Consider the following 17,351-nt stretch of genomic DNA (forward strand, 5'->3'; position numbering starts at 1 on the left):
TTTTTTTTGTTGCTTTGTATGTCCCTCCTCCATGGTATAACCCCTCTTTTCATTGTATTTAATGTTGCTATAATTTGGGGAGGGGAAGGGAAAAAACAAAATGTTTAAATAGGGATACAGTTTGACCCATATTAACAATGAGATGTTCAAGACACTATGTCGAAAAAGGAACTTTACAATTTAGGCGCAGTGTGAAGGTGGGGGTAGAGGGGTGCTGTGTAGTTGTGGAGATGGAAGGAAAGGGATGGTAGAGGAAAAACAAAGAAGGAAGCAACAATGCTGGATAAGAAATGTACTCAGTACCTTGCTTATGTAACTGTAACCCCTCTGGACAGTGTTTTCACAATAAAAATCTTATTTAAAAAAATCCTGGGCATATTCCTACCACTGTCTATCCACATTCATAGTTCTTTTTATTAGGACTGTGACAATCCAGTGACAAATACTGGCACAGACATGAATAACTTGCTTGTGTGTGGTAAAATGGAGAAAGGATAAATTAATTCTGCTCCTAAGACTGGGAATGGGAGCACAGAAGAAGTAATTTGAACTCAGCTGAGTCCGAGCTGAGTTGTCCAATGAAGATGTAGCAGCCAGCAAGACTGATTCATGCTATGCAAAAATACATGGTAGGATTAGGGACAGGACAGGCGAATATTTCTGAAATTGCTTGAGGCTAAAAACACTACGGTTTACTGAGTGACAGAAAAAGAGGTTTCAAGTTGTATAACCTGAATCCAATAACCAACCCAGGACTACAGGGAGGAAAAAATACACAAAACTAGCAATTAAAAATAATATATGTCATGGGAATTCTATGTAGATGTATGCAAAAACACTAGAAATCCATGGAGACTTTATGAGTAGGAAAAAATTGGTCTCTATACCCCAAATTAAATTATGAAAAGTTAATAATCATGGAAGAGTTCTTTGTTAATCTACAGCTAGGTATCTTTTGTGTGCTCCCTCAAATGTGTAGTGTTCTCCAAATAAATATTATTTAGGTGTGTGTTTGTATTTGCATTTTATTTGCTAGTTTCTTTTCAAAGAGCTGATGTTCACAGTGGAGAAAACATTCTAAAATATAACAATAAGTCCCAAATGTATATGCTATTTACAATCATTTATATTTGCATTTCTTTCCACAGTATTGCTGTATAACAGCAGAATTTGAAATGGATCCACATCACTTAGAATAGCAGCTCTGAGTTATTTCATTCTGAAATATAATTTATTCCCTCTTGGTTTAACGTTTCTAATCAGAAAATTGTGCTAAGAGCACAGGTTTCACAGAATTACAGGTGACAACTAAGGTGCATAGGACACATAATTTCTTTATTTTGAGAAGTGCTTTAAAACGAGAAAGCTTAGCTTGGGAAATCTCTCTCCTTGATTTTTCCATGTTCAGATAATCATGTGACATGCATGGATATAGCATTTCTTTTCAAATTGTCTGTGTTGCTTATGCTTTGTTCATTGTGTACTGTTATAGTTATGTTAATAAAGCTATCTCCAGGTCTGTTTGCACTGTATGTATATTGTATATACAATATCATATATAACGCTATAGTCAATATAACATATAACATTTAATATAAAATATATATACAGTTATCTACTTAATTGTGATTGAGGATAATTATGTATTTTACACCTAAACACAGATTATTTTCTTTTCCTTAGATGGCAAGGAAGAAATTTAGTGGACTGGAAATCTCTCTGATTGTCCTGTTTCTGATAGTTACTATAATAGCTGTGGCTCTAGTTATTGTTCTAGCAACCAAGACACCTGCTGTTGAAGGTAAGTAGTGTAGGAATTCTCCACCAATATAGTAAGATTAAGTTAACTCAATAATTATTACAGATTTAAAGAAATTAGCCCTGATTGATGAACTACGTAGAATTGTGTAGTAGTAGATATCTCTACCTTTGTACCTTGAGAAACAGAAGAGATTAAAAGAACAGAAGGTTTAACACTGTGGAATAATAATTGTCCATTGTAACCAATGAGATTATTTCCATTAGTAGGGGAAACTCAGGTTTCGAGTATGGCTTGCAGAAATTTACAAAGAATGCCAGGAATGAAGCCAATTTGGTTTCTTTTTTCAGATATTTGAGAAAGAGGTTTTATGATAACAGGAAGTCAAGGGTAGGTGAAGTACAGCAAGAGGTGCTCAATTAACTTTTTCCCCATAATATTTATGTCATAATTTAGAAATACTGAACCTCCTGAATTACTGAATCTCTTCTTTCTCTCAAGACCAAATCAGAATTGGAAAGAATGGGAAACATTCTGTTCCATTCTGTCTAACTGTGCTTAGCAATTTATGTGGCCTTTATTGATTTGTCTTTTTCCAGTAAAGGATAATTCACTATATAGTAAACACTTAAGTTTATCTTGTACACAGATTGCTTTAATATTCTTCCTTACATAGACTTGAGTTCAATGTTTCAATTATTTCTTCAGGTATTTATTCACTGCTTAATATTCTCTTCCAAGTAATTTCCCCTTTCTACTTTTTTTGCTCTAATTTTCAACCCTTTATAGTTTAGTGCTTCTTTATCTCCTTTTATTCATCTATAAAATACAAGTTGTCAATGCACTGTGAACGTGCATTTTGTACCTTTTGTATCCTGTTAAAAGGCTGCCAGGACCCCTGGAAATGTGTTTCGTTTTCCTGAAATGTTGCCAAGGATTTATACAGTGATATGGTTATCCTCTCTCGCTCCAGTAAATGATTTTTATAAATTCTATCTTTTAGCTATATCATTACTTTTCAGTGACAGTGTGAATTGCACAGAGACACAATGCTTAATAAAACAATATTCCAATTATGAAAAAGTTTTGGAAAGAGCAAAGCCTACTAAAATAACATTTTATATTCTTTTTTAACTGTGAAAATACCATACAGAGGGGTTACAATTACATGGACAAGGTAATGAGTACATCTCTTACCAAGCATTGTTGCCTCCTCCTTTGTTTCCACTTCCCATCCCTTCCCATCTTCCCCCCAGCTCCTCCCCCCTCAAAGTTGTAAAGTTCATTTTTCAACATAATGACTTATACATCTCATTGTTGCAATGGCTCCACCTGTATCCCTTTTTAAAGGATTTGTTTTTTCCCTTCCCCTCCACAAATTATACCAACATCAAATACAGTGAAAGTAAGGGTTTACTGTGGAGGAGGGACATACAAAACAACAAAGAAATCATCTTATAAATATGTTAGAAACACTTAATATAATTTTTTCCAAGTCTTTCCATTTCCTAACAAATGAGGCAATGTCATTCTTTCTGATGGAGGTATAGCATTCCATTGTGTATATGCTTTCACTGTATTTGATGTTGTTATAATTTGTGGAGGGGAAGGGGAAAAACAAATCGTTTAAATAGGGATACAGGTGGACCCATCACAACAATGAGATGTACAAGACGTTATGTCGAAAAACGAACTTTACAACTTGGCGAGGGAGGGGGGGATTGGGAGATGGGAAGGGATAGGAAGGGTAAACAAATGAGGAGGTAACAATGCTTGATAAGAAATGTACTCCTTCCCTTGCCCATGTAATTGTAACCCCTCTATACGGTATTTTCACTATATACACACACACACACACACACACACACACACACACACACACACACACACACACACACACATATAAAAGAAACAATACACTAAATAAAAGAAGTCACACATGAAAGGTTAAAAAAGTTTTTAAAAAGTTAGAAACAATCCCATGAAAGAAAAAAAAAAACATTTGAATACTTATCTTGGGGTTTATTTCACCTAACATCAACTTATCTGACCTTTTCTCTTTGTCTCAGACACAGACTAGTTATTGCAAATAGGGGAAAGCATGGGACCTATGTTTCTTTGGGCCTGGCTTACTTCACTTAATATAATGTTTTTCAAGTCTTTCCATTTCCTAACAAATGGGGCAATGTCATCATTCTTTCTGATGGAGGCATAGAATTCCATTGTGTACATATAGCACATTTTCTTGATTCATTCATCTACTGAGGGGCATCTGGGTTGGTTCCATATCTTAGCTATGGTAAATAATGCTGCAATAAACATAGTTGTGCTGGTATCTTTAGTATGGTCTTGTTTGTGATCCTTTGGGTAAATGCCCAAAAGTGGGATTGCTGGGTCATAAGATTGTTCTTGGGTTTTGATATCAAAGACTAGTTGATTCTTTTTGATGTCCAGGGCTTATGTTTGTGAGACTTCTTTAGTAGTATATTTTTAATCATTCTAATTATGAATGTATTCTATCAACATAGACAATCCTTATTTGCAATAACTAGCATATATCTGAGACAAGCAGAAAAGGTCAGATAAGACGATGTTAGGTAAAATGAACCCCAAGATAAGGACACTAGTGGTTTTATCTTTCTTGCTATTGTTTCTAACGCATTAATAAGGAAATTTTTTGTTCCTTTTTATGTCCTTCCTCCCCGGTATAGCCCCTGTTTTCACTGTATGTATTTGACGTTGGTATAATTTGAGGACAGGAAGGGGAAAAACAAATTGTTTAAATAGGGGTACAGGTGGACTCATTGCACTCAATGATGTGTACAAGATGCTATGTCGAAAAATGAACTTTACAACTTTGGCTGGGGAGGGGAGGTAGTGGGGGGTATGTAGTTATGAAGATGGGAGGGCAGGGACGGTAGAGGAAAAACAAAGGAGGAGGCAACAATGCTTGCTAAGAAATGTACTCACTACCTCGCTCCTGTAATTGTAACCCCTCTGTATGGTATTTTCACAATAAAAAACTTATTAGAAAAACACAAACAATCCATTGCTTGAAAAATCTGTAGAAAATAATAACGTCTTACTTTTACTCTTTTCTTTTCTCCAGTATTAGATAAGCCTACTTCAACTCCAGCCACCACTGCCAGTCCTTCTGGTTCAGGAAAATGTCCTGCTGAGTTAAATGACCTCACCAATACGAGGATCAACTGCATTCCAGAACAATTCCCAACACAGGTCTGTATGAACATTCTGAACATTTCCCTGAGCATGCGCAATAGCTAATTGTTATCGTTTCTCAATATTGGATAACATCTTATTTTTAAAGTTCTACACAAAAATCAAGCTGCATGAATCTTTTTATGGAAGACCTTTGTAAGGAGGTAATACATAAGTGAAATCACTGGACTTGCATTTCTCAATTTCTGCTCATTCGAATTAGTAAGTTAATATTCATCATGCTTAACAGGATCTTGATATCCACAACTTTCATGAAATTCTGATCTCTCCTATCTTCTCAAAGATAGCACAGCCTTTCATCAGTGTTCAAACACATCTGCTGCATTTTAAAATCTGTATCTCAATATAAGATTTGTAATGATACTATTAAGAAATATCACATTCATTTTATTTTTAATTATCTATTTTGTTTCTTACCCAGGATTGAACTGAGGGCCTCATACTTTCATTTATCTTTTAGCTCAAGGCTGTGCACTACCAATTGGGCTATGTCTCATTTCTGGCTTTTACCTGTTACTTGGAGATAAAGGACAATCATATTTGTCTGGTTGGTCTGGTTTTGAATCTCAATCCTCAGATCTCAGCCTCCTTAGTAGCTAGTATTACCAGCAGAAGGCACTGCCATCCAGCTTCAAATTCACTGGAGAGAAGAGTGTTAAGCAGAGCTAACTCTATTCATGTCACCCTAAATTGGCTCTTTAATTTTTAACTCACGATAATCTTTATGGGAACATAAGTGAATAGGTGTTGCGTTTTTCTTTCATGTCTACCTTTTGACGATTTCTAGAATATGTGTGTTTAAAACTCACCTCTGTTGGTTCCTCCCATTATTCAGTGAACAACTACATGAACATTAAGATTTCTAGGCTACCTTTGTGACATAACAGCAGACACATAATATTCTGATTAATATGATACAGACAATTTTCAATAGATTTGATTTTCCATAGCAAACAGTAGAAAAGAATAGGTTTGGGAAATTACCCACAGGGAAAAGACTTGAATAACAGTATTTACTGAGATACCTGGAGGAAAGTGGCCAGATAGTCTTTCAAATAACACTTCCTCAAGAAATGATTGAGGCCTATCACAGAATTTATTAGGAACAATTTATATCAACAGAATTATGTTACAAGAATCTTAGAGGGAAACATTACAGGTCAGTGATCTAGTTTTAATGTCTACTCTAGCTTTTTCATTCTAAACTCTTAGTTTGCTGAAGAATATAGTCAATATAATGCAAATAAAACCACAGCAAATGTACTTTCTTATGACATCTAAACAACATTGAGAGCTTATTTTAAAAGTGCAACTTTGGATATCTAAAATAAATAGTTTTTCATACCTCTTATGTGTGTATGGCAAGACATTTACCACTGAGCTACAGTCACAAATTTCAAGTGAAATGAAATGGTATCTTGAGATTTTTAATTAGACGACATGGAATTGGGTAAAATAATTTTAATGAGAGTCTAATATTAAATGATGTTTCATCTACTGGATTTTTGACTCTTATGAGAACTTTAAAAGTTTTCAAACACTGAATGAATATGTCAGAGTCGTTCTGCCAGTTATTGGAATATGAAAAGTGGTGTGCACTGTCCAATGTCTGCTGTGGTCCATGAACTACTGGTCATTGCTCATTAACCAGCAGCATGCAACTTTTTCTTAATAGATAATTTTACATGTTAATTTCTTTGCTATGGAATACTGATTAAAACTCCATGATGAGTAAGTGAAAAATAATTAGGACTTGTCTAAATTAGGAAGAAGGAATACACATTTTGGTGGCTTTTTCTGCTTGAGGATATCATATGAATTTCAAATGCAATTTCAAACTCTTAAGTTCACTTTTTATGTTTTTGCTTAGACTTACAGACCTTCAATAATATAGTCATATTAAATCATTGAAAGATTCCTTAAAATACATTGAATATTCACTTTTCATCATTTCAAGCTATTATTTAAAGGAATGATTTATTATTTAAATATAACAAATAGGGGTAAAAATAGATGTTATAGATATAGGTAATATAGCTCCAAGTAGATACATACATATACATATATCAAATATATCCTGTCTTGGAAATTATATAATATTAATCACATTTTTCTTGCTTTCTCAATGTATGAAGATGATCAAGGTAGCAACAGTACTTAAAAAGGAAAAATTGATTAAATTTTAATACAAAATTACTGTTTTATTTAGATAATACGTAGGTGTGTAAGAATTTTATAAATTGTGCTGAGATATTTTGATACATGCATATTGCTGTTCTTTGAATATGCTCACCCTGTCGATTAGTTGTCATTCCAATTTTGTTTTATACTTTTGTTTTAAACATAGTGAGTTTCACTATGTCATTTTCATACAAAAGGTAGTAGATTTTTGGACATATTCACCACTAGCCACTTCCTTGCTCACCCTCCCTGGTCATTTAAGTTGATTCCTCACAATAGCTCTGCTTTTACATTCATGTTGCATTATGTTTTCTTTTAGGTCTAGATTCCACATTTGAGAAAAACGTGTGGTATTTGTCTTTCTGCACTTGGCTTATCTCACTCAACATGATCATCTCCAGCTCCACCCATTTCCCAGAAAATGACATAAATTAATATTTCTTTATGGCTCAAAAATACTCCATCATGTATTTAATACACCATATTTCCTTTCTCCAATCATTTGTTGATGGATATTCAGGCTGATCCCATAGTTCAGCTATTGTGAATAGTGATGCAATAAATATGGTGTTCTGAATCTCTGTTGTATGTTGACTTAACTTCCTTCAGATATATGATCCCAAATTATATAGCAGAATATATATATATATATGATATATGATGAGTATGTGTAATATACAATGATATTACATATTATATGTTATATATTATATAAGATATGATATAATATACACATTTTATATATTATATTGTTATATTTTATAATATAATTATGAATTATATTTATACAAATTATACAAATGTATTGCATGATATATATGTATAATAATATATAATATAATATGTACATTATATATTATATTATATATTATATAACATAATTAATAGATATATGTTTAACAAATATAAGTTTTATATATATATATATATTTGGAAATGAGCTCAATTGTCTGATTCTGTGCTATTTTCAATTTATATGCTTCCCTTCTTTGTTTAGTAGAGTCCACTGGTAGCTAAAAGAATCAACTCTTGGGCTGAGTTAATTCTAATTTCTCCATAGGCCACCCAGTTTGTTCCTCTAAGTTCAAAGTCTAGATTCCTACAGAGTTGGCTTTCTTGTGTTCATGGTCTATAGAAAGTTACTTCTTTACGTGTTCTCATACAACATCTCCTCTATGAGCACACTGAAAGGAAATGATTGCACTAGATCTATTTCTTTTCTCAGAAAGACAGTAGTGCTATTAGATTTAGGATATAACTATATGAACTTCGAAACTTAATTATTTTTTTCAATGACACATTCTCAAATAGCATCATATTAGGGTTCAGAGTTTCCATATATAGATTTGAGAGGAACTTGATTTGAGAAATAACACTGAGTAAAACCTAGGTATATTTTATATGTGATCCTTTGTGTACATTGCAGTGTGGTATATGTAGATACTCATGCACATACATACAAAATAAAATACAAACTTATTGCATTTTACTTACCAGAATTTGTTGAGATCACATATTAATGATTACTTAGTTTAAAAAATTATTTTGCAAACGTAGCATAAGAAATGAACAGATGAGGGATAGATGTTGGTGGCTTAGCTAGCCTATAATTCTAGATGTAATACTGTAATCCAGGTTCCTTTGATCCTGGTTCAAAACAAGCCCAGGCAGAAAAGTCCATGAGAATTCATTTACAATTACCCAGCAAAATGCTAGAATGTAGGCATGGCTCAGGTGTTAAAGTGCCAGCTGTGAAACAAGGCAAATTGAATAAGCTTGTTAGGTTCAGGGGTCAGACAAAGGTTAACTGTACAATTGATCTGTTAATTAATCAATCAACCAATGATAGATGATGAATTAACATTATCATAAAAATTATTAAAGTTTTGAAAAATATAAACATAAGTAAGCACAGAAAGGAACTTCAAATATGTACAAAGTTAACTAAAACTCATAAAATTTTATTTATTTCTTTATAGTTAAATAACTTGAATAATACTAATAATACTAATACTACTACTAATAATAATACTAATACTTGGGCAGATTTTTTTTAATTTTTAAAGATTGTCTCAAGTGACAAACTTTAGGTGTAAAGTAGTAAATTACTACGTTAATATAAATACGTGAAATTGTAAATAAGGGCTATATGCTCAACAATTTGATTGGAACATATGTGTATATATATATATTTAAACTAATAAGATGTCCTCCCAAACTTTGTGTTCCCCTAGGAACCCAGAATATGACTTTGTTTGCAAGAAGGGGTTATGCAGCCTTAATACTTTAGCATGAATTCACACTAGATTAAGGTATTCCTAAAAAAATGTCTGCCCTAAATATATCTGGCGTCTTGATAAGTGGAGCAAGCACGCAGAGACAGAGAGGAAAGCCACGCAGAGCTGGAAGCAGAGACGAGAGATGATTCCAAATCCAGGGTGGCCAACTTCACTACAGGCCAAAGAAGGCAGGAACAGACCAGTTTGTCTTCCGCATACTTTTGAATTCAGGCTTCTAACTTGTAGAATTGAGAGATAATTCATTTCTGTGGATTCATGCTACAGTTCTTCATAGATGTTGTGTAGCTCTAGGAAGACAAATTTAAAAAATAGAGCATATTTTGAGAAATTTACAGTGTATCTGTTTTTCTATTTTTATTTCTTCAAAATGTGATTTAAATATCTTTTATTTCTTTTATCTATTAATTAATTAATTAATGCTGAGATATAGCTGCACTTGAAGCTTTTCTTTTTGTTCTTAATCAAAGATGAGATTTTTCTGGCCTTTTCTGCCTGTGTTTGCTTTGAACCTTGATCCTCAGATCTCTGCCTCCCAAGTAGCTAGAATTACAGGCATCCTGTTTTTAAGCACATGTGTATTTTACACAATTGTAATTCTGTATCTTTTAAAGTGATCATGTCTTTTCTAGTTCAACCTTTTTGTTGTGTGTTAGCATTAAAAGTGCCTTCACAAAATTTCTGTAAATAATTTTATGGAGCTATAGTTTTTATCATGAAGAATATTAACATAAGCTGCATACTTACCTATATAAAAATTGCCCAATTAGTGGTCTCACATACTTGAAGGTCTGACAGGAAGCAGCCATCCAGAATGGGCAGATGGAATAGTAATAATTTTTCTAATGTATATTCAAGTGTGTGTCTCTGTGGTGTAACTGAACCCATTTTAATTTAATGGTTAAACAGGAGAGAGATTAAAATGTGCTTTCACATGATGAAAATTAGAGGTTTTTAATTTAGTTTTAAAGATAAATTCTATGCCTCCATCAGAAAGAATGACATTGTCCCATTTGTTAGGAAATGGAAAGACTTGGAAAAAATTATATTAAGTAAGCCAGGCCCAAAGAAACATAGGTCCCATGGTTTCTCTTATTTGCAATAACTAGTATATGTCTGAGACAAGCAAAAAAGGTCAGATAAATTGATGTTAGGCTAAATGAACCCCAAGATAAGGATCAAATGATTTTTCTTTCTTGCTATTGTTTCTAACATATTTATAAGATGATTTCTTTGTTGCTTTGTATATCCCTCCTGCATGACATAATCCCGGTTTTCACTATATTTGATGTTGGTATAATTTGGAGGGGAAAGGAAAAAAACAAATTCTTTAAATAGGGATACAGGTGGACTCATTGCAACAATGAGATGTACAAGACGTTATGTCGAAAAATGAACTTTACAATTTTGACGGGGTACGGGGTAGAAGGGGGGATATGGGAGGGCAGGGATGGTAAGGGGAAACAAAGGAGGAGGCAACAATGCTTGGTAAGAAATGTACTCATTACCTTGCTCATGTAATTGTAACCCCTCTGTAAGGTATTTTCACAATAAAAAAACTTATTAATAAATAAATAAACAAATAAGTAAATCATCTCCACAAGCTAGAGCAGAAGTTCAGAAAAAATAAATAACCAGGGAAAAGTTTTGCAGGTTTTCAAACTCTGAAAACTACCACAATATGAAATGTTAGCATTAGAAGATTTTCAGTTAGGAGATTTTTTTTATACATAGCATCATCATGCCACTCAACTTCTCAGTGGGAGTTTTTCACCTGCAATAATCTTTAATTTGGATAATGAAATTTCTAAGAATTCTCTTACACATTGAGTTGCATACTTACTTGTGACTTCTGATATATATGTATATTATCCCAACATATATTATATGTTGTATATAATATATACATAATACATAATATATTATATCATATACAATATAATATATAGTATATAATATATATTTGTTCAAAGAAATGAATATTGAATTAATTAATAGCTGAGAGTTACTATCAAAGTTTTTACCTATTGCATTGAATTCAAGTTTATATCTTCTTTTTATATAGCTTCATATGCAATTTGCTATGTGATTAGAACCCATGCTTTTTTTCAGCACTACAATGATAAAAAAAGAATAAATTCTAGTTTTCTAGAGAGCAGGAGCATTTATAGTTCCTGAGGTTACAATAATGTGCAAGGATTATATGCATCACATCACAGAGCATGTCTATCAGATGTGATTTGAATTAATTCAACTTATTCAATATTTACATTTCTTCCAAATGAAAGAGTAGGAAAAATATTGTTAAGGCATATTCTATATTTAAAAACATAGGCTTATTTTCAAGCATTTCATTCATTGAGGAAACAAAGACTCACCTATGTAGTAATAGAAATTAATCACATTGCTCTGTTGCAATATTTTATCAGACCGTGTGTGCACAACGAGGCTGTTGCTGGAGGCCTGGAAATAACACAGGGGTTCCTTGGTGTTTCTTTGCCGATAACCATGGCTACCGCGTCCAGCAAAAGACAGCAAAAAACACTGGTGAGACACTTTCTGTTGTGATAAGTCAATAGCATACATTTTAAGTGGAAAATCTAATTTTTTTGGAAATATTTCTTACATAAAAGAAAATCAGTATGTACACAAAATATTCAAATTATTTCCATGAAAAATATTTTTTCAAGAAGTGTCTTCCAAGCTAAAAAATACTCCATCTTTATCTTAAGTATCATAACAATATAAGCATGGGAAGACAATTTAAAAGTTCCTTGTGTATGTTTATACATGAAATTATATATGCCTTTTTTGTTTATTTTTTAAGGACTTGAAGCCACATTAAACAAAATCCCTTCTCCTACACTGTTTGGGAATGACATTCCCACTGTCCTTCTCACGACACAAAGCCAGACAGCCAATCGTCTACGGATCAAGGTTTGATGATTTCATATTTCTAAAGAAGAGTCAATATTAAAATATATTTTATAAACATTATCTTCATCCTCTCAATGTTGTCTGACTTGAGATATATTTTTTCCTTACCATAGGATTTGATCATACTAATTAATCCCCTTCTTAGAACTTACTTGCTCTTTGATAATAATATTAATAAAAATAACAATAGTGTACTCTCCATTATTTTTGAAGGCTGTGTAAATTACCTAAGCACATTTTCTTCAGGAAACACATTCTTCTTAAATGTTATGTTAATAATTTTTAGTATCCTTATTGTAGGTTGTAATTTGGAGTAATGCTAAAGCTTTAGTTTGAGACAAGTGTGAATAGTGGTATCTGAATGTCATCCACATTTTGGGTTTTGTTTTTTGTTTAAACTGGTTAAAACTTGTATGCTTGACTTTAGAGAAATTAATGCTGCTGCTTTGTAGCAAGTAGTTTTGTAAGTTTAGAGAGAAGAGTACAGTACTTTATCATTTGAACAGTAATCTTTAGAACTACATTACTATGAATTAGGTGGTATTTAAATAAATAATTATTTATTAATTACTAATAATTATTTTGCTTACAAATGAAATCATAGTATCTTATATGCTAGACCAATGCTCTACTATTGACTAAGTCCCCTCTCTATTTTTCTGAAACAAATTTTGTAACCTATCTAAGAAGATGAAGACTCCAAAAACTCTTGAAAATAATGCTATTATCCAGTATTCAAAAATCAGCATTTGGTAAAACTATCATCGATTTTTATATCAGCAGATGAAACTTTTACTTGATTTTGTATATTTGAACTTTTATAATCAATTAAACACATTTATTTTTAATAATTTATGTTTTATTTGCATGTAGTCTCATTAAGTCAAACTTTAGATTGTGACTGTCTATTATATTACTAAACATTTTGCTGTGGCTTCCATTTATAACACTCTGAATCAATTTGATTTGTTTTATTATTTGCAGATTACTGATCCCAATAATAACAGATATGAAGTTCCCCATCAGTATGTAAAAGATTTTTCTGGAACTGCACCTTCTGAAACACTGTATGAGGTCCAGACTACAGATAACCCATTCAGCATCAAAGTTATCAGAAAAAGCAACAACAAGGTTTTGTAAGTCTCGATTTACCAAAAAAAAAATCACATTTTTATTAAGTAACTGGTTGACTTTATTCTATTGTTTGAGAATAATATTAATATATTTGTCACAAAGAATAAATTTCTGACCTGCAAATGAATGGCTTTAGAATTGTTCAAATATTAGGTTGAGAAAAGGGGGTTTGTTTTGTGTGGCTAAAATGTGCTAACGCACCAGAGAAACTCCAACCATGTTGCAGAGTCAAGATGGTGGGAATCTTGCCTATTCTTTTGCATATGTAGAACATGCTGTGTATTACTCTCATTATTTACCAAATTCTGTAGCCAATTTGCAGGATGAAATGGTTATCAAGTAAGGTATTAGTGATTACAGCGATCTTAAAGGAGTTTTTCATATGCATAATAAATCCTAGTTAAATTCACCACATTTAGTATGGATTGCTTAGGGTGAAGGTAATTGGTGCCAAAATGTTAGAAATGTCCCATAAAAATTTCCCTATATGATAGAACAATAATCTTGCATTCTCTCAAATATTACTTAACCAATGGTCAAAACAGTATCTGAAACTGCTTTGGCTACAAACATTCTAGTGCTTTTGCAGTTGGCTTTGTGATAGATCATAAAAGTATTGAATTTTAAGTGAAATAGACAGATTAATGATACTCAATATTACTTGTGTGTGGAATCCAAATAAGCTGAAATCAGAGGAGCAGAGCATAGAATGTAGCTGAGGGAGATGAGAAGAGAATATTGAGTATTTTTTTTTTTTTGGTGAGGGTTTAGAAAGAAAGACTTTTCAACATCTACTACATGATAATTCAAACTTAGTTAATAAACTTCTATTATTATTATTATAGTATTAGTGTTTCTTTTTTCTGGTCCTGAAAATGGAACTTAGAAACTTGTGCTATACAGTTTCAGCCATATCTCCAGCCCCTTTTTTTTTGCCTTGGTCATTTTCAAGGTCAGATCTTACTTTATGCCTGGGCTGGACAGTCTTCTTACCTGTGCTTCTCTGTGTCTTGGATGACTGTTCTGTGCCATGCTACATTTCTATTACACCCAGACACTGCTTGACATGAGCGTGTGACCTGACAACGCTCTCCATCTACAATCCCCTGCTCTTGGCCTCTCTAGTAACTGGAATTCCAGGCTTGATTGAACCACTACCACCTTGCTTTACTTTAATTAATATTTTCATATATTTTAAAAAATAACTAAGAATAACTATTTAGGCCAAAAGTGTATAAAAATTATAAATATGCATGGTTACGGGTATGATAAATTGATTACTCAACAATATATCAAAATGTTTAATTATACTCCATTCATGTGTATGTTCATAGCTTGCTAATTAAAATTTAAACTATTTAGGGCTAGTTAACCATTTTTGGTAGTATAGATTTGGTGGGTCTACAACATGCAAATTTTTCCTCTTTTTAGGAAAATAATTTGAGGTTAATGGTAACATAAATGTCAGATGTGGAGAAGCCAGGACAATACTTTATCATAAAACCATGTTATATATATAAAACTCAGTCCCTGCAGCTAGGCAAGGCCATGTTACTATGTTCTCAGATATTTGAGTTGATTTTTCCCCAGTTGGTGACAGTTGTGGTGTGGGATGGGCAGGCTCATCTTTCCTTAGTGTTGAAGTGAGTACTGAATAAGAGAAAGCATGAAGTGATAGAGAGGCTGTGTGGACACAACAAGCAATTGCTGATCCTGCAGTGATTTTTATTTCTAAAAGTAAGTGCCCTCTGAGCCTGGGAATGTGGCTTAGTGGTAGAGTGCTTGCCTATCATACATGAGGCCCTGGGTTCAATTTCTCAGTACCACATAAGCAATATATATATATATATATATATATATATATTATATTTTAAAAATAAAAATAAAGAATAGGGGTTGAGCATTTAGCTCAGTGGAAGATTACTTGCATGGGAAGAGCAATGGCCTGAGTTCTGGTCTCAGGTCTGGAAAAAAAAAAGTGACTGCCCTCATTCAAATAAGATGTTCTGGGTGATGTTTACACATAACGATGCATGATAAAAGTACTTCACATATCATTCTGGATTGTGTCTTTCTTTCCTTCACGGTTCAGATTCGATACGAGTGTTGGCCCTCTGATTTACTCCGACCAGTACTTACAGATTTCCACCAAACTTCCCAGTGAATACATGTACGGTCTCGGGGAACACATTCATAAGAGATTCCGTCATGATGTGAACTGGAGAACATGGCCAATCTTTACTCGAGATGAAATTCCTGGAAATGTGAGAAATCATCTTTCTTGTTTTAAATTAAATCAATATGTTGGAACAGATGCTACTTGAAGCCTATTTGACTTTGTGTGTGTGCGTGTATGTATTGGGTATGTTTGCAGATGTATGTAATGACATATGCATCATATTGGTATGCATGTGTGCTTAGTTGTAGAGGGGTTGAAACTCAGGGTGCTGTGCCTTCCTCGGCTTTTCTCACACATGACTGTCACCCTACCAATTGAGACATACCTCCAGTTGAGTTTCTGGTGGGTTCTTTGGAGATAAAAGTCTAATAGACCTTTCTGCCTGAGCTGGCTTTGAACCATTCTTCTCAGTTACCTGACTCTTGAGTAGCTACGGTTCGATTACAAGAATGAGCAACCAACTTTGGGTTCATTTGACATTTCCAAGTTAAGTTATTGGTACAGTTACTCATTGATAGGTAATCCAAATCTTGCTCAATTTATTGAGGACTAAATTCTAAATCCTAAGTTAATTCTGTGACTAACAGAGTTTGTGAGGGCTTGAGCAAAGAACTTCTGGATTATCGATGATTTCTTTGACTTTCATTGTTATAGTTTATTTTTCTATTCCATTACATTTATATCCTACATGTGTAGGTCCTGATGTTTGGAATTATTCTAGTTGAATGGTTAATTCATATTTCCAAATTCGTTTTTTGAGTCTTTACACAATGTCTTCCTATCTTTCATACAACATCGCAAAAGGAATGTGGTTAGAAATGATATGCAAATGTTTACAGCGTAGAATTCCTTCATGTATTTGTCTCTTCTAGAATATGAGATTCTTTGGGATAACAAATATACCATTAAATTCATGCTTATTAACCGTTATGACATTTAATTGCCAGTGCTATTTTCTTCTTCCAAGTGAATCATGTTTATTTTGAGAAGCTTCGCTTGGTAGAGAACTAGGAGTAAGTTCTACCAATGTCTATTACATTTTTGCTGTCTGCAAATGAGAGGTTTGGTTGGTCCTGGGGGTTTGATTTCTAGAGCCAAGTACTGAGTTTCTTTTGCTCAAGGCTAGTGTTCTACCCCTTGAGCCACAGCTCCACTTCTTGCTTCTTCTGAGTAGTTTATTAGCGATAAGAGTCTCACAGACTTTCCTGCCCCAGTTGGCTTTGACTCACAATCCTCAGTTCTCAGCCTCCTGAGTGGCTAGGATGACAGGTGTCAGCCACCAGTGCCAGCTTCATCTTCATTTTTTTTTTAATTTTTAAAATTTTATTGTCAAGGTGATGTACAGAAGGGCATAGTTACATAAGTAAGGTAATGAGTACATTGTTGTCTAAGTTACCTCTTCCCTCATTTTTCTCCCTTCTTTCCCACCCCCTAACCTCTTCTCCCAAGTTGTAAAGATTGTCTTATGAATATCGCTGTTACCATTCCCCAACCCCTTGTCCTTTGTCTCACCATTTTGTTGCTCCCTTTCCCTTCCCTCGTTCAGATAAGCGTATATACAATACCCAGGGTACAAAAATCAAATGCAGTGAAAACAGAGGATAAACCATAAGGGGAAAAACAC

The 17,351-nt window shown here is 33.4% G+C and overlaps 1 protein-coding gene across 2 annotated transcripts in view; it reads left to right on the forward strand.

Annotated features, from left to right (window-relative positions):
- The first annotated feature begins 1,683 nt into the window (after positions 1-1,683).
- The window catches only part of Si (sucrase-isomaltase), a 91,182-nt gene continuing 75,514 nt past the window's right edge, over positions 1,684-17,351 (forward strand). For both annotated transcript variants that reach the window (XM_042678869.1, XM_042678868.1), the window contains exons 1-6: positions 1,684-1,801; positions 4,869-4,996; positions 11,907-12,024; positions 12,305-12,414; positions 13,399-13,550; positions 15,641-15,812. In XM_042678869.1, coding sequence (XP_042534803.1) covers positions 1,684-1,801; positions 4,869-4,996; positions 11,907-12,024; positions 12,305-12,414; positions 13,399-13,550; positions 15,641-15,812 — 798 coding nt within the window. The remainder of the gene's footprint in view (positions 1,802-4,868; positions 4,997-11,906; positions 12,025-12,304; positions 12,415-13,398; positions 13,551-15,640; positions 15,813-17,351) is intronic.

The sequence above is a fragment of the Dipodomys spectabilis genome, unplaced genomic scaffold (assembly GCF_019054845.1).
Source record: "Dipodomys spectabilis isolate Male_0828 unplaced genomic scaffold, ASM1905484v1 ptg000050l, whole genome shotgun sequence".
NCBI classification, from domain to species: domain Eukaryota; kingdom Metazoa; phylum Chordata; class Mammalia; order Rodentia; family Heteromyidae; genus Dipodomys; species Dipodomys spectabilis.